We start from the raw sequence: 19,100 nt of genomic DNA, 5'->3' as shown, positions 1-19,100 counted from the left end.
AAAGTTCTTGAGGACATAGAAACCTCCTACACAAATTCAGAGCCCACAGCTCAGACCTTAATACCCCACCACAGAGAGTATTTGGAATCCCCAAGCTGGGTATTTTTGAGCCAAAGTTTCTCCAGGAGTCAGCCCAGGGCATCTTAAGCACAGCTACTACAGAGTTCAGCACAAACATCAGCTGGCACGTCACCACGACGTCGCCTCCTCTTCAGAGCTCTCACCAGTACAACATGTTGTAGGCTGCCTTCTTTTTGATAGTATTAAACCCAGCTCCTCCTAATTTTGCCAAGCAGGGTGTGCCCCATCACCTGAGTGTAGGCAAGGGAGAAGCAGCAGCAGGATTCACACCAGCAGGGAAGAAAGATTCCATTTGCACACAGAGAGAGAGAGACCAGATGAAGTCAAATGAGACAGGCACTCAGCAGGGAGAGGGGAGACCTACAGTCTAATTTCGGTTTCCAGGCAAGTTGCTTCATTTTGTATTAAAAATCATTGAATAAAGTAGAAAAAGAACGCTGGGAGATAAGACTACAATACCATCTTGACATCATCAACGGTCAAATATAACAAGGCCTTACGGTTATTGAGTCCTTTCACATCTCTATTTTGATTTTTTCAAAACCCTTGACTGCTTTCACAGTCAAAAGGAGTCATTAAAATCAATTCAAAATGTCAGTAATGAGCGCATGTGAGAACACAACAATAATTAGGCGAAGACAGACATTTAATTAAATGAGGAAAATAAATTTCAAAGGAGTCGTTTAATCCTAATATTGCTGTTAATTTTCAAGAAACTGTTTTCTTTCTTTAATGAAGGCCCATGACTTTTAATATGGTTAATATGGCTTAATATGGGAGTTTTATACCATATCCAACAAAGAACAGAACTATTCCCATACTCAAGCTTTTGTATTAAAAGAAAACTTTATGTTTTCTAAAATGCCAGAATGTTCCCAAAAGAACAAAGGCCAGACAGAAGTCTTGATTTGAAATTCTACTTCAGTATTTCTGAGTGCCACTACAACTCTCTAAGCATATATAATTACATTGGTAATTATTTTTAAAAAATAGTTTTTAAAAATTGGATATGTTTATTATAAATTAGTGATAAAGTTATACACAAAAAGGTATGTTAAAGAGGAATATTAACACTGTAAAAGGAATTACTACAATCAAGGGTGCCTGTGAATTATTTTTGGGTGAGTGCTCACTTAATGGGCAGCTATTCAACATTTTGTTCTACGTTCAGTACTCAGTGTTGGGCCCATGCCTCATTTACTACATACTACACAAACTCTTTTCTAAAGACGGAATTAATTTATAATGTGGCTTTCTATAGTATTCATCACTATCATTTTCTAAGTTCTTCAGAAAAGTTAATGAATTTGTTACAACATTACTGAGATGAGCAGGCATTATTAGTCCCATTTTATAGGACAGGAAATGAAACAAAGAGACCAAGGACAAAAACATCCATTAATCATGAGTAGCCAATCTGAAATACCTCAAGTTTGATTTTTCATAATATTTTGAATTATATAACTCTACATATGATCATTCTTATTTTGCAGTTCCTTCCATCATTCATTGTAATTCTTTCCACTTTTACAAGAAAACAGGAAAGGAACATACATTCATCTTTCCATTACATTATCACTGATTCATCCCCTGCAAATTCATTCAGTGCATTGTAGAGGGAAAGTTCCTTGGGAAATAGTATGTAGCCACGTTATTAAAAGTTGTACAATGATGCCCTAATAAAGAAGCAAATAAAATATTATTGTGCCAGCAACTTTAATTCTTTCACTTTCCTGGCACCCACTGCCTAAATAGCATATTTCAATAAAGGGGTTTTGTTAGAGTAATTTAATTTACGAATCAGGCTGGAGTAAATTCTAGAGAACCACTTTAACTTTTGAGCTGGCTTCTCCCTTTCCCCAAATCTTTCCAGTAGAGCATCCCAGTTCATTATATCTCTCAGCAGAGAAGGAAGAATGAACCTGAGTTCCCAGAAAGGGAGCAAGAACATACAGAACTTCACACATTCATGGCGTTTCTAACTTTGGCCACTGGACACTTTCCCCTGGCTCCTGTTAAGTAGTTTCTTAATACCCATTTCTAAAACTGAACAACATGGCAAAAGATTTTCATACGTATACAGAATTTCTGAGAAATACATCTAGCATTTTGGCTCTAAAAGTTAGTTTAGCAAAAGTTCTAAGCCAAAAGTACTGCAATGTGTGTCAGAGCCATAGAAACAGAGCATGCGCCCAGACCCACTCACAACATAGTCTTGTTCCCAACTACAACTTAATTACCACATTTTATAAATGTAAGGTGGGGATCGCACAATCTTTACCTGATCAATGACTAAAGTGTTTTCTCATTTTTTTCTCTTCTGATAACTAATAATAATATTTAAATTATGCTGAAAACTAGTGTAATGGACATCAAAAGATGTCAAAATGTGCTTACTTGAAGGGAATCCTTATGGCCAACTTGAAATGGTAATCACTAAAACTGAAGGAAGAGATGGTACACTATTACGAGTGCTAGCCATGAAACAGAAAAAAGCAAAGGATAGGTAAGAAAAAGATGGAAAGCTTCTTCATTCACTGAATAAATGGCTGGCCTTATATACAACCATGTGCGTATTAATAAAAACATTTAAGACTACTGTTAAGAAATTATATTTCAGCCATTCACTTCCACCAGTAACATTATTTCAATATCTTTATTACACTAAAAGGCAGACAATTACGTGCCTGAGTTGGTACATTTTCATCATAATTCTGTATTACTGAACTACAATAACTGATTTTGTTAATAGAAACCTCATCAAATAGTGCTGTTCTATTTTTATTTCTTGAAATCACTTAAAGTTGTAAGAACCTCCCTCACAATTGCAATATCGGACCCATCACAGTCAGTCTTCCCACATTTTTCTATTTAGGGAACTCTCTATTCATGCTGATTCTAAAATTCATACTCTCACCTCTTCATTGCACAGGCAGTTTGCCTCTATCCCGCTCTTTCTAGCGACTGTTCTCTATTTCTAGTAAGAGTTTTTTGAGAACAATCCTATTCATATTCCTCTCTAGCAGCAAAAAAGTTCCTTTTGAAACCCAGTTCCATTATCAAATGCTATAAATCATATTCATTTGTGACGAAAATAAATTCTGCTTGTATTACATCTAAGTTAGGGGGTTACCACCAGACCTATTTTCAGTCAGGATAATTATTTTGAACTTTCAGAGCAGCTGCCTGATTCATTCCTCTGTCATCCATACCTAATAGTCATCCAGTGCCGCATTTTCATTGTTACATTGAAATAAGTTGGTGTCTGACATTACTTGTCCATTGTGACAAAACAAAAAGTCATTTACTGTGAAGTCTTTACTATAAACTAGAAAAACTTGCATTTTGGCTAAATGTAATCAGAGGACTGAGCTTCAAAATAAGCCAGCACTTACTATTTATATGCCTTTTTCCATGTAAAGAAAGAGCATGTGAGAATGAATTTCACAGAAGTTCAAAGTTTTTAAAAAGCATACAGCAATAACAATTCATTGTTTCTTTTACTGTACTTTAAAAAGATGTACTAGGCTAAAAAGCCCACAGACATAGGGATTAGTGTCATAATCAGCAAAATGGGTAACTAAATTTTATTTTAAACAGAAATCTTTTATGAAATTTCCAGCTGCTAGTTGGAAAGTTCTAATAGTTGTCAATTTTGATCCTGAGGGAGGGCCAGATACAGAGAAATCTGACCTGCGTTAAAATTTTATTCAGCTAAATGTTACTAATAGTCTAGGCTTACTCTACATTGACTAAAACTTTCTGAAGATGACTGATGTCTTTCTGTGCCAGCTATGCACAGAGGTCAGATGAGTAACCCTTGGTTCTCTCTACTGACTACAGAAAGACCTAGAAGGTTAACTAAGGCTAGGCATATAAGTTTTAAAAAGCTAGTTAGGTGAAATGCCTCTCACTGTAACTGTCATAGAAGTAAATGTGCAGGTATGTCAATGTTATGGTAAGCAAGGGAAGACCTGATGCTGAGATCTAAAAACTGAGGAACATATATAATTACCTGGGTTCTTTTAAGCACACAGTCTGAAGATGTGTGTTCCTAAAGTTTTTAAACCATAGACCACAGCCAGACTTCATGTTTTTCATAGATATTTCACCAAACTCTTAACTGAAAACACTGCAACAACTGACAGGGTTTCTCTGAACAGCTGCAAACCCTTTTCAAGTTCTGCCCAGGACCGTGGTCTATAAATAGTTTGGACACTAAGGAACTAGAGAATTATGAACAAAATATTAGTAAAAGAAGCAAAACCAAAGAAAAGTGAAAATATCAGTTGGCAGTTATTTGAACATCAGTTTTAGAAAAAAGGTCTAGATGTCTCTGATGATGAAGCATTTCAAAGTTCATGCCACAGGTATTACAATTAGTCAAAAATACAAGTGTTATTACTTGACAGTAAGGACTGCCCAGTAAATGAACTTTTGTTTTGTCACCATGGAAAGTCTTTGTAACATCTTAATTCTTGTAATGTTCTTGAAGTGTTAGAAAAGTGGGAGATAAGTACAAACACAACCAAGAAAAAAAAATCTCATTAAAATATTATGGTAGAAATTCAAATTTATTTCTCCATGAAATTTTCTTCATAATGATCTAGATGCATCACCAGCTTTACAACACTCATTAATATTACAACTCTAACATGCAACATCGTTTTGCAATATACTAGCATCAATACTCACTAACATGATTCTAATTTTTTTCTTGAGTTATATAGTCTATACACACTGAAGAGATCTCTGATCTGCTTGTTCTGACAACTGAAATGGCATATCTAAGAAACAACAACATTAAATTACTGTTTGAGTTCATATGTTATTGCCAGAGGGATGTTTCTTGTCAGGTAGTTAATGAAAGCAGTCAAATTTTAATGTTATTTTAAATCTGGCTCTTATAATGTTCAGTTTATTGTATAAACCCTACAAATAAGGTACTTGGTTTCCTTTTAGAAATAAAGAAATTGATTTTTATTTCTAAAATGGATCAACGCCCATCATATGGACATGGCAAAAGTATAAATACTATTTTTAAAATTGTTTATACTTTTATACATTTATATCGTCAAGTTTTCATATAAATTCAGAATATTCAGAAGGTATTCATGCAATAACTTCTATGTGGATTATTAGCAGAGTTTTTATCCTGGTTCTCAAATAATTCAACACAGATCTCAGCAATTAAAGAAGCAACCTCTGGTTGATTAGGCCTTACAAGGAGACAGAACATGCACTTCGTAAATTAGCTATAAATATACAGAGATAAGTAGGTGCTCCTGTTATATCTCAACATTTTCAAAGTTCTCTTCCTTCCTTTTTCTCATTATTTAGTTGAACTTTGCTTAAGAAACCTTAAATCTACAGTCCAAATGTCAGAACTTAGCCTATGTTGCTTGACTCCACACGATTTGTACAAAATACACAATGTAAATTGAAGTTGAGATGTTTCAACTTTGCTGATATTCTTTGCTGTTTCTCAAACAATTTTAACATGTTAGTTCTGAGAACTAAAATCTCCTATAGCAAATAAATGCAGAACACTTTTAGCAAAATTGCACTTCATACTGGACAGAAGTGATACATGTCATATACCTCACTGTGCAGTCTCCCCTATTTTAAAGTCATGAATTGCAACAGGTACTTGTATTGTAAAAAATATAATATGCTAAATCACCATACTTGCACAATGGACAGTAGAAACTCTTTTGCATTACAATTTTGAAAAGAAGATGTAACATAAGCACCTCTTCATTTAAAACACCATCAGGTATATTTAAAGTAAAATCTGTTCATTTAAATAATAACATTCTCACTGCTTTTTGCTCATGCTAAGAATTGAGTGCCAATTGAGCAAAGCATTGATGGAATATTAAAATTCCAAACATTCACAAATAAGATTACATATCTGTAATATTGCCCAATCCAGCCTACACAGCTTTTAAAACAGATAGGAGGAAATACCTCAGCCCTTAGTGTAAAGTACAGAGTGGCAAACCTGAGAAAAAATAAACCCAGATTTTTTCCCCACTTCCTACAAATTTAGCTTCTAGGGTTGGCAGTTAAGCACATAAAATAATAAACTGCTTGGTTAAACTAGCAAATGGAAATAATAGAGGAAGGAAATATGGAGCCCAAAAGGTTGTTTTTCTCAGCCCCAACACAGTCACCCACTCTTCAGAAGAGATTTATTCTTTGACTGAGAGAGGGAACATTGGCCACCGTGGCAGGACTCACTGACTCCTTTTTGAAAGTGACTTGGAAAACTCAATTTCCACCTCAAACAGCTGCCAGCCATTAAAAGAAATATACTGTTTTCCTAGCACTACTTTTTCTATAAACCAGGAACTAGATACAGCTGTGCTTTCATTAATTCATGACTTTTTTTTGGCCACAGAAAGAAAGAACTGCTAACTGAAATGCACAAACAGAATAAACCTCTTAGTCTTTTGTTGGTTTTTTTTCCAGTGATTAGCTTGATAGAGAACAATTGATAGATACCACTACTTTTTCATAGAATCATAGAATCATTTAGGTTGGAAAAGACCTTTAAAATCATCGAGTCCAAGCGTCAACCATGCCTACTAAACCATGTCCTGAAGTGCCTTGTCTACGTGCTTTTTGAATACCTCCAGGGATGGTGACTCAACCACTTCCCTGGGCAGCCTGTTCCAATGCCTGACAACCCTTTCAGTAAAGAAATTTCTCCTAATATTCAATCTAAACCTCCCTCCCGCAACTTGAGGCCATTTCCTCTCGTCCTATCACTAGTTACTTGATAGAAGAGACCAGCACCCACCTCGCTACAACCTCCTTTCAGGTAGTTGTAGAGAGCGATAAGGTGTCCCCTCAGCCTCCTCTTCTCCAGACTAAACAACCCCAGTTCCCTCAGCCGCTCCTCATAAGACTTGTGCTCCAGGCCCTTCACCAGCTTTGTTGCCCTTCTCTGGACACACTCCAACACCTCAACGTCTTTCCTGTAGTGAGGGGCCCAAAAGATATTTTTGAAAGATATCAGGCACAAACTTTTTGACACAGCTTTTCTACGAACTGAATTATCACGTAAAAAGGAACAGCAAACTGTAGTGAATACTGACAGTCTGTTTGTTCTTGGTATTTGAAAAACACTGATTGTTCATATCATCTATACCTGACCCTCATAGACCATATATTGTGCTAGGCAATCCTTGCTAATGAACATGAAGTGACATATTTGCATGACATAGTTGGACATTGTCTTCCCTAGATTAATTTCATTTTTCTCTTTCCAACATTTAGTCTACTGTTCATTCTAATAATGACCCCTCTTCATCATCTCTTTCATTAGCCATTCCTAGGGCCATGAAAAGCTCTCTAGGCACTAAAGGCACTTTATAATCTGCCTAGCCATATTTTCATGAACCTGTACAAAGTGGTACTTATTTCTACCCAACAAGAGTAGAATTCTAAAATTCTCATTTCATTGACGAGAAAAATGTGAGATTTTTGCCCTTTTAAGATTTTTCTGCCCACATTTCGCACAGCTTGTCATTTTTCCAAACTTGTTCTGATGGCCGTGGCATTTCCTTAAGGGGGTAACCCAGTAAAGCATATTTATTTACCCATAACATAAAAAGACAAATCAAATACATATATATTACTTCTCTACCAGTGTATCTTCATACTCCTTGACAGATACATTTTTCAACTTTCCTTTAACGTCTTTTTTGCTATTGTATCTATTTTGCTAATGTATACTGCTGCTTTTTGACCTCACACAGTTTGCTCCTCCATTTCATGTCAGCACTACCCTTTATATCAAGTGACTAGCAAATTACACTTTGCTGTCAATGGTTTATATTTCTGGAACATATTTTAAAACAATATTCACAATTCAAGCTAAGAAAAAGTGACAATAAATTAATATCAAGGACTCATAGGCTACTTTACAATATGCTGAAATCGAGCTGAGTTAGTCAAAGTTGAACTTGCCAATGTCCACATTTAACCTAAGATTTCTTAAAGTTTATATAAGCCAAGGTTTTGTCATCATCTTGAGATAGAAATGACCCTCAATTTATTTAAATGATCCTACAGAGCCCCTCACTCAAATACTCTGCAAGGGCTTCACAACACCAGTTCTAAAGCTGAAAACATTACTGACTGCTCTCTCGACTTTTACAAATAGGCGTGCACTAAGATTAGGTGGTTCAGGACCCAAGGCACCTGAAGAGCGTACCTTACAATAACTAGACAGTTGCATTAGGTGTTCAGCCTATAATAATTGAAGAGGCTAAACTGTCCTCAAGTGCTTCATATTTGCCAGTGGAGAAAAGCACCACAGCTGACACGGAATAATGTGCTAGTTTGGCCAAGAACTCCCAGTCAAAGGAACCAACACAAATTTTCCCACGACCATAAGCCACTTACTGAAGTCGGAGGTAGGGGGGTCCTATTTCAATTGGTTCAAGATTTCACCACAGATCTTTCCCTGTAGTCCCACTGATCAAGAATTTTCTCTTTTCCCTGGGAAGTCAGTACAGGAAGCAATGCAACTGTAAAACTACCACAAAGGTTCTCCCTTTGCCATCTGAATGTAAAGTAGAGGGACCACTGATGGATCCTTTCCTGTTCCGTTTGTTTCTTACAAGCCCAGTCGTGGGGAGCTCTAAGGCCTCCCAAGTGTTTGAGGAGTGACAGCTCTTTTCTTTGTGGACATGTTAGGGAAACAAACGCATACACAGCACATCGTGTATACAGCACAACAGTTCAAAAAGTATTCATCCCTATGAACCCCAGCTCAATATATGGACAAAATCAAATATTGTATATATGTAGATATTTGCACCGGATTCCTTTTCATTTAAAAAACCACTCCACACGTGGGCTACAGTCCCCTACAAAGCAAAGTATTTCTTCTGAATGAGTTCTCCAAGCCATTGAGTCTCTCTCAGTCTTGCTTCATCAAGCTTTTCAAAATTTATAGTTCTATAAATAAACATCATTTATACTGTTTTAAATTTTATACTAATAGGTATTTTACTGTAATACTACATATTATGTTTGCAAGATAAATAATAATATAAAAAATAATTATGGGTCCTGTGGAACAGTCTATCAGGTGATGAAGGACTCTAATTCAGACTTTTATTTGCATACATTATAATGTATATTTATCTATTACTTCCTTCTTCCTGGCAGTTAGAAAGGTAGTTTTTCCAGTCAGTAAATTCACTGATACATCAGCAAAAGCTATCAGAGAAGGCAAACAATCTTCATTTAAAAAATAAAGTGTGGGTTTTTTTTAAAATAAGAAAAACCCCAATATTAAAAAAAAAAAAAAGTAAATACATACAGGGAAAGATTCTCCAATTCACAGTAAAGTCTGAAAATGATTGGCAGCAAAATTGTTTCTTTAGCCTGCCCAAAAAAGCTGCAAGCCAACCTAGCATTTGGCAAATGAGTACGCAGAGCCTGGGGTGAGATCATAATACTTTATTAGGAGCTTCAGATTCTTGGTGTGGTTATTGTTTTAATTCTCTGGAAGGCGACAGTTGGTTTGTGTGGTTATTTTAGCTCAGGGCAAAGACTCCGTTTGTGTGTTGCTCTTTATATGTTCTGAGTTGGTAGGTTTGTTGAGGCTAATCTTTTCTCAAACCATTTCTAGAATTGTCTTATTTAAACTATAATCTGTTCCACTAGACTCTTTAAACACTAAGAAGATTTCTTTTTAAATAGAATTTATTTGTATAAGACTATATATTAAAAAGAATGTGAGTCATTATTGTTACTGTATTTATAAATAATAAAAATTGTTTCAGTCTGTATCAAAGTCAATCGGTGTTAGATATAATTGGTGGAACTCATTATTTTAAGTCAAGCATGACAGTTTTACAATTACAATATGTATTTAGTTTAAATTAATGCTGTCCCAAAAGGAAACATGAATTCTACAAATCAGTAGTGAGGCATCTAACTGCTGGTATACATCTCACAACTCAACTAAAAGAAACACCTTTTCAATAGCTAAAATTTATTGTTTATGCCCTTTAAGTTTCAACATAATTTTTAAATATCTGGAAAATCTCTGCTAACGGTTTTATTAAAAGTGCTACTTGCTATTTATCTTCTAAAATACTCTCCTTGGAATGTTCTTGAGTTTAATTTTTCTCTAAGTATAGCAAGTCTGCCACCTAGTGCTTTATGGCTACCTCTAACACACATTTTATTTGATAATTATTTTTTTATAATTTTTTAATAAAAGATGTCATGCTCTAAGTCCCTGACTGCATACACACGCACGTTCGCCTACACACACTCAGAGTGCTTAAAAATCACATTGCATCTTCTTCCTGACAGGTTGCATTACATGTTTCAACAGCTATTAGACCATATTTGCATTTCTTGACTAGCATGCAACCATCTTATAACTGTGCTCTTCTGCTGTGAGATCTGAAAATCTCACAGTGATTGTAAAAGGAAAAACCCATAATTTATTTTATGAAAAAAATAAGATATCACTATAGTATGAGAAATACTAGGGAAGCCAATATGTCTTTGGGCCAGTGCAGCTCTATACACAGTCTCTTATTTGGTGGGGAGTGCCGTCACACTGTGGTAGCCCCAGCACTGAACACAGACACACCTTGGAATGGGCTCTGAGCTAAATGCTGCTGAGATTACCTGCTTGGGATACAGGGGCAACAAGTCTTCAGTAGTGGCACCCTACATGGAAGACAAAAGCTGGGGAACGATGAGGAAAAGGAAGCACATATTCCCTTCACAAAAAAAAGTTTCAAGCAGCAGGGCTGGAGCAGCCCAAGAAGTAGTTTATGGTAGGTCCCAGTGTGCCACTCACAAACTGAGAGCAACCAGAGCCAAGTTTCATTCCAGATCGAGCACCCATCTGCCCCTAGAATGATGCCTGTCACAGAGGTTGCTTCTGTCTGCTTATTCTACTCTTCTGGGAAGATGACGATCTTGGTTTCTGCCCCTTCATTTTGCCAGATTATTGCAAGGCAGCTAGACCACAAGAGAAAATTTGGCATAGTATTTAAAGAGATTTCTTTTGACAGTTTTAATTCCCCTTTTTATGAAATTATAACATTTGTAATATAATAACTGTTACTGAAAATTGGCTTGTTTCAGAACTTTGATATATGAACTATGAACTATGGGACTACGAATAATCCCAGAAAAAAAAAAAAAAGAAGAAAAAAAAGGTATGTTCAAATAATAAGGAAACACGAGGTGGGATGAACTATCAGACCACATCAATAGGTCAGATGAAGCCTAAACTATATTTTGACAACATAAATAAGGATGTATTATCTGACCCTTTTGCTCTGAGACAGTATTGAGCCAATGTTTCTGAAACGTTATTAGGGGTACTATGTTGTCATAAATTATCTACTTTTAATAATTTGTCCTCTATCAAACCATTTTTCTACTTACTACTATTGCAAATAAAAAAAAGTCAGAAAGGAAAAACATAAAGTAACACCTCTAAAGGAGTAACAGGGCTGTTAGTCCAAAGCCTGAATATCAAAGTTATTAAGACTTCTTTTCTTAATTTTTATCAAGTGAGATTAATTTTAAATAAACAAAAAATGAGTGTTTGTTTTTGTTTCAGGCACCACATACATTGCATAACAGTATGATTTAAAAGTTTTAAATTAAAATAAAAATTTACTGTAAGAAATAGTAAGGACTATAGTCAAGGACTAACACTTTACTTTGCCCTTTTTTGAAGCCCTGGCGTGTCAGCAGTAATGGAGCTAACGCAGCTCCAGGACTGGACTAGAATCCTTACGAGGTTCTACAGCCAGAAGCAAAATTTGCTTCTTTCTCCCCAGCTCCCTGCACAGATACCAGATATTATCTTGAGAGTTTTCACTGAATGTATATTTCATGCTTCCTCACCAATTTTGGACATTAAAGTACCATTCTTCATCTTTGTGAGCTGCTGACATACTTGGAGAATTGCTTATTGCTATCCTTTCAGTATGCATACCAAGGAAACAATCAATAGTGTTAAGAGCTATAATGATTTTATGGCTCAGAGTTTAGAATGGGATGGTAAAGCCATAAACCATTTATTCAGGTCACTCCCCAGAAAGTTGTTGCAAGGTATTTAGTAGCTCACATATGATCACATATTTTTCCTGTGGTGTACTTTAAGTAGAAAAAAACAGTTAACAAAATCTATCCAATGACAATTTTTAAAAAAAATCTATGAATATTATTTTCCTAGTAGTCATTGTGTTGGATTTTTTTAGTGATAAACATCTGAGAACTCAGCAATGTTTTCTCTGGCTTTCCATTTCCTCCCTCAGTGTCCATGAGGTTGACTAGAAAAGCTCAGTGGTGCCAGTGCTCTGTAGTACACCTGACCCTTAAAGCTTCTGCAGATGGGCCTACCATCTTCCGTTTTTTGCATGCTTCATCCCAGAAGAACATTTGAAATAGTGGCTGATGAGTCACTGTGTGAAGCCATCCACAAATGACATTTCATAAAACACTGAGGTGAGAGAAAGATTAGAAAGAGCTGTGGAAAGAAACACAATGAACCCAGGAAAACAGTTAAAATAAAATTTGTACATTCTTTCAGCCTCTTTTATGTACAGTTATGCATGCTTCCTCTTTTTTAAGGCTGTAAATCCAGCAAACACCTCCATCAGAGGCATATATTCTTGTGAAGATGTGGAATAAATGATCAATAAATAGGTTTTAATTCCACAAAAACTACGAATCATTCAGCCCCTCCCTGTTTTAATTTTCTTTGTAAATGACCTATCCCTCCTGACCTCTATTCATTCCTGGATTCTCTAATCCTTCTCAATGCTCATGTTCTAATCTCTACCAAATTTAAAAGTGGGTCTGCTCTGCAGCACAGCAAACTCTATAGTGTTACCCTGGATACATAATGCACTCCTGAACGCAAAAGGCAAGCTTCCACTTCTTTTTGAGTTCACACATAGTCACGGACCCATGAAACTGTCTGTCCAGTCCAAAGATAAGCACCAGGTTAATGACAATTGTTAATTTATTGCAATTTTATTGCATTGTAACTAAATTCTTGTTGTGCATAGCTGAGAAAATCTTCTTGAATGTATGCAAGTTTCATACTCTAAAGCGTGCTGCCCTGTAACCCACTATTGCTGCCTATTTTAAAAGGGCAACCAATCTGCAGAACCAAATGGAGAAGCTACTTGTTCTCTTCTCTCCATTGTTGATGGTAGTATCCAGAAATAATAAAAAATGCTTCTTAACATCCTTTTAAAGGGTAAAAGGGTATAAGAAACTAGGGTATATAAATCCACATATATTTTTTCACCTACTTTATCTTAGCTGGCTACTAGACTGGTCTTAGCTAGGAATTCTCTTGATGGAATAGGCAACTCTTGAGTGCCAAACTCATCTGGAAATTCTAACAACTATGCAGACAAACAATGCCATTTACATTCACACTACTGATTTATTGTAAACTTTCATGCTTCTGCTCATAGCAGTATTAGAATCTATCAGTTGTATCTCTTGTTTGAAATGTAGCATTGGACACTCAAAGTAATGCACATAAAACAGACATTTTGGAAAGTTTTAACCTTAGAAATATGGATATCTAAAAGAGGTTTATGAAGGAAAATATCACATCCTTTCAAAAAAAGTGGGTTTTAGCAAGCCTATAATTCACCCCTGTATAGTAACAAATCATGAATTGTAAATTTAAACTCTCATTTTCTCTAGAACACTGGTTTAACTATTTATCCATTTATGATTTACAGCTTTGCGTCTGTATATAACCCAGGTCAGAATCACAGAAGTGGCATTTGTCCCAGTGATTCTTCCCAATCAGTCTAAAACCATCTGGTTTTGCTGCATGTTTCTTTGCACCCAGGAGCACTGATTCTGACAGCAATGTATTTCTAATGCTGACGTGCGAAGAACTAATGTAGCAATTTGGATGCATACTTTGCTATCTAGGTGTCACTGTTATACATCATGCTGGCTGAGATACCAAAGAACTATAACAACAACAAATACGAATGCATCATGACAAAATGTTATATTTATGGTCTGTGTACATGCATAAGTCAGCTGCACAACCATCTCTGGCCTCCACTCAGAATTCATTTATATGGATTGAATCAGCTTCCGATCATTCACAGAAAGATTGGCTTCTAACAGAAAGGCCTAGGGATACAGAGCCTCCCTACCAGAAATACAGAGACACAATCCAGAAGCTGACTTGTACTCAACCTACAAGAATATTTACATGGACAAGCAAAGCTGTGGCTTTTAAATTCATGAAGCTTTTGTTTTCATATTCTTCTTTTTATAATGTATAAGAAATCTTTGATAAGATTTCCTCTGATATTCCTAAACAATGGCACATCAAACACTTTTGGCTCAAGAAATCCTCCCTCTCACAGAGTTCCTGAGCTGCAAATCGCTGGATGTAAAGACAAAAATATCACTGTATATTTGTTCATTTGCTATACTCTTCCCCTGGCATTCATATTCAGCCACTACTGACAACTACTGACAACAGGGTACTAGAACATAGACCATCATGCAGCTGCTCATGCATTCTTACACATTCAATATTTTTCTAATTTTTATATCTGTGAAGGTTGTTCTCTCTTAGTCTGAGAAGTTTGTTCTCTCTGTTGTGCTTTTTCAATCATACAGTGAAGTCATGAAGAATGAAATGAAAATAATTCTAATAGAAGCAATGGGTGACGATTTTCACACAATCTGGATAATACACTATTGCATGCCCTGTCTATTATGCATTTCCCACTCTACTTAAGTTTTGATAATTTAAAGTAGAAAAACTACCCATGTCCAGTGCTGCCACATTTTGAAATGCCATATTAGAATGAAATCCGATGTTTAAAGAACTGCTCATGTTATCTCTAGGATTTGATGGCTTTGCTGCTATCTGTGTTTACCCTTTTGGCATAGTATCTGTATTTAGATTAAGTCCCTGCAATGTTTCAGCATGTTACTTCCTATATAAATCTCATTCTTTTTGATCATGCTACACCTATCTGTAATTTTCCTGTGTTTTCATTTGTTCTCAGATCACTTCTCCAATCATAATGTGATCCATGTACAGTCTTAAAATTCTGCTTACTCTCCTACATCACTACTAAAGGAAACAAATAAGGAAGAAACTAAAACAATCTGTGCTATCCCACTGGCTAACTCTATTAAGTTTAGCATTTACTCACCATCTTAAACAGTCTATTGATGTTAATACCAGTGCATAGATCAACACAGTCTGTTCCCCCTTCCTAGGCTTGAGGATAGCAATGACAGGCAAGAGGGAGGAGAGGACTAGGCAAGAAATGGGTACGCTAGGCAGAGAGCAAGAGATGGAAACAGCTGAACTTTTATAGGGCAGTGGGTATTCACAATATCACACATTGCAGAAAGTTCCTCTAAGGCAACAAGTATTCTCAATCCACATCCTGCTGTTAAAGAGAAATTGAGGTCATCCAATATCATACAAAAGTTAGCCATACACTCAGGATTGAATTCTAAGGTTTTGGCTTAGAAAAGCATTCCAATTTACTGCAGTATTTACACAACTGAAAAAAAGATAAAATTTGAACACCTAAAACTGGTCATTTTGAAGATGGCTAAACTCAAGCATGTGACTAAAAGCTTTCCTGAAGAAGATCCCAACCATACAGCAAATTACTAGTTGTATTCCTATTTTTGTACCATTCACTGATTTTGATTCTAAGTGGTAGAAACAAGTGTGCCTAGAATTTTTATTTCTCATAAACTCATACTGCTCATAAGTATATACAATTTGTTTTTCCTCAGTACTTTCCTCCCTCCTGAGCAATAAGTATTCCCGTGATGTATAAAATAAGAATATTCTTCACTTCAGGAGAAGTAAAGCAACAATATAAGTGTCTAAAGAGAAAGTTTCTTACACAGTAGTGAAATAAGCACAGAAAAATACCATCCAAATGTCTGTCTTGTGCAAAATCAAAACATTTTCTTGTACACATTATAGTCCATGGTAAGGCCATATTTTAAAATACTTATATAGATAAGAAATTGGAGCATCTCTTTATGACATATATATATTCTAATACATGATGTAGCAGGTAATGGATGGTGCTGATAAGCAATTGTCCTTGAAATCTTAGGTTAGTCAGTTATCCACAAATTAACAAATTATTTCCCATTATGATGCATCAGCCACTAAATGTAAGAAATGCAGATATTCATTATTTTAAATTAGCACAGGCTCCTTATTACCTCCAGGTAAAATAACTCTGAAAACTGTTTATATACAATATTTTAAATGACTGAAAGTATTAAAAGAAGATTTACCATTCCAGAACAACAAGATCTTTAAAATATTTTGAAATCTGACAGGAGACAAATAATAGTAGTGAGTTAAAGGTGAAAGGGTATCTTGAATGTAGTACAATTTGTCTCCAACATGATTTATAGACACAACCTGCAACATGATAGCAAAATAAAAGGGTTTTCATGGAGGTGCCTGAGGTCTACAAATCTCATTACTGTCATTTCTTCTCCATCTCTTAAATTTAATAATGTTTATTTTTAAAAGACAAAACAAATACTGATACACATATCCAAATAGCCTATATGGCACACTCTTCATAGTATGAACTTATATCTACAAAATTTATAAAATTCATAGATGTAAAAATTCATTCTTCTAAATACTGAAATTTCTGTTTTGAAATAAGAAAAAATTAATGTGCAACAAACAACAAATGGAATTGAATTTATTTGATCAACAGTATCTTTAGAACACAGTTTAAGGAGTATTTTTAACCTGGTGTATTTTATGTAAACTGTCAATGTTAACAGTATCTTCAAAATACAATATTTTAAAATTATCTTCCAGTTTAAAGTATTACATTTGAACTTAACTTGTCTGTGAGAAAAAAAACCAATCCACACCAAGTTTCTTTAATACTCAAGAGGAATAAATGCTTTAGGCCTAGGGATGTGTCAGCATCTGTAATATAGTATGTGTCTATTTTGTTCTCTAAAACATACCTTGCAGATGCGAACCATTTAAGGTAGAAAAGAAAGAAACATTAATTTATTAGGTAACTGATGCCTTAAAGAGATTCTAAACAAAGCTTTTGTGTACATTTTGAAATGAAATGCTGAAAAACAAGGCCAAAGATCAGAATGGATGCTATAGAGATATTCAGAGATATGTCTTTATGTAAATTTAAGTTTGAGGTAGGGATGATGTTAGGAAACAATCGACAAATGGATCCAATTGTCTGACATTGAGCAGGTATGTGCGAAAGTCACAAAAGGTAAAACAATGTTCTCCAACATCCCATATGTTTTTATGATGATTAAAATTACTATTTAACATTGATATTGGCACAGCAAAATTGGCACAGCTCACTAAGGGATTTCTGCACATAGGTAATAAGCATTCTCATCCCTTCAGGTCTTTCACTATGACTATCAGAAATGTAATGCTTTAAAGTAAATTTGCCGGAGACACCTTTTCTACAATAAGAACATGGAGACAACACACAGTATCATTTTATGATACTTGGAGAGCAGCTGTGTATCATGTTCCTGGGAGGCAGAGTGACTAAACCATTCAGAATGTCCCCAGAAAATACTACTGCTTAGCCTATTTCCATTTCCCCACCACAAATTCTGTCTTTTAAACAATGACACAATTACATATTCCTTTCATTCACATATGTTGAGATACAGAGAATAACCCAATGGCTTGGTCAGTCCCTCTAACCTAGGTGTAAGGCAGCAACTTTATTAGTAGACTTTGATTTGCATTCTTGCGGACAAAGTAACAGAGAAGCCCAGTGGGGCATTCTATTTTTCAGACAAAATATCAATGTTCCCAACTTCAGAAAATCTTAAGAAAAATATTTCATTTTTCCAAGGAAATGAAATTATCACATAATATGTAAACAGCATTTAAGTACTGAACATTAAAAATATAAGTACTCACAGTAACATGTTCCCCTAAGCGGATTTCCGAGATACCTATTTTCAGAGTCACAGCTGCAGGGGGGAAAAAAAGACAAAACCAAACATTCCCATTAAACACAGTATAGTTTTAAGAAAAATGCAGCTAGAATACTCATTCCAAATAGCATGAGTTTCATTACTCATGAAAACATAAAGCATTTGATATAGTTCCTAATTAGGGTGTGCTACTTTCCAGAGGTACCTCTCTTTCCTCTCCCCTTTTGAAAGAAAGTCAGAGTGGCCAGGCTCTTGAAGAAGGCACTTCAGTTATGTGTTTAAAGTCAGTGCCTATTGTAGGACTTACCACACACAGGTGGTACGTCTCCACTAATGAACAAGAGAGAGCTGGGCAGCGAGGCTGAGCCCTGGATCTCTAATTATCCGTGACGCTTCAGTGACAGCTTACTCCCTTGGCTGGTTTTGATCCCCCCACTGGCCCTCCCCAAGATAACAGCTGAGCATCGATCAGGGAGATCATTCACTGAAGAAAATGTTCCTAAATATGTCTTCCTCTAACATACACAGTCCTGAAACACTACCAGCCCAGGCTTTGCACCCTCAGATACCTTCCACACCTCTTCATGCCATCCCTTCAGGGATGGAACATACACTCTCCATTTCCAACCAGACAAACACCACTCTGGTGGGCTGCAATGCAACCTTCATATATTTCCAACTCTTTAAGTGAAAAAAATACCCAACAATAACAAAAAAAACCCCAAACCCCAAAATACCCCTAAGCATAAAATAATGATTACATTTTCACAGCACAACAGAGGACCTAGAGGTGACCCAAAGCTATGCTGTCTGCTCTAGAAAGGTTAGTCCTAAGCTATGTAGCTGCAACTAGGCCACGGCAACTGGCTCTGGGGCTAGAAATTGTACCCATATATATATAGCACTGTAAGCACAGCAGTGTCTAAGCTACTTGGCTTCTCTGAACTTGAGGCAATTGCTTCTCTTCATTGACCACCTAGGGCACTAGGTGAAATTTAGACTGAATATAATGT

General features: G+C 35.8%; 1 protein-coding gene across 1 annotated transcript in view; it reads right to left on the bottom strand.

Moving 5' to 3' along the window:
- The window catches only part of ATRNL1 (attractin like 1), a 537,457-nt gene that overhangs the window by 314,408 nt on the left and 203,949 nt on the right, over positions 1–19,100 (bottom strand). Inside the window, exon 21 of the mRNA XM_075026472.1 lies at positions 18,071–18,123. Coding sequence (XP_074882573.1) covers positions 18,071–18,123 — 53 coding nt within the window. The remainder of the gene's footprint in view (positions 1–18,070; positions 18,124–19,100) is intronic.

The sequence above is a fragment of the Buteo buteo genome, chromosome 4 (assembly GCF_964188355.1).
Source record: "Buteo buteo chromosome 4, bButBut1.hap1.1, whole genome shotgun sequence".
NCBI classification, from domain to species: Eukaryota; Metazoa; Chordata; class Aves; order Accipitriformes; family Accipitridae; genus Buteo; species Buteo buteo.
The sequence above is the reverse complement of the archived record's forward strand: the minus strand, read 5'-3'. Positions and strand labels throughout refer to the sequence as shown.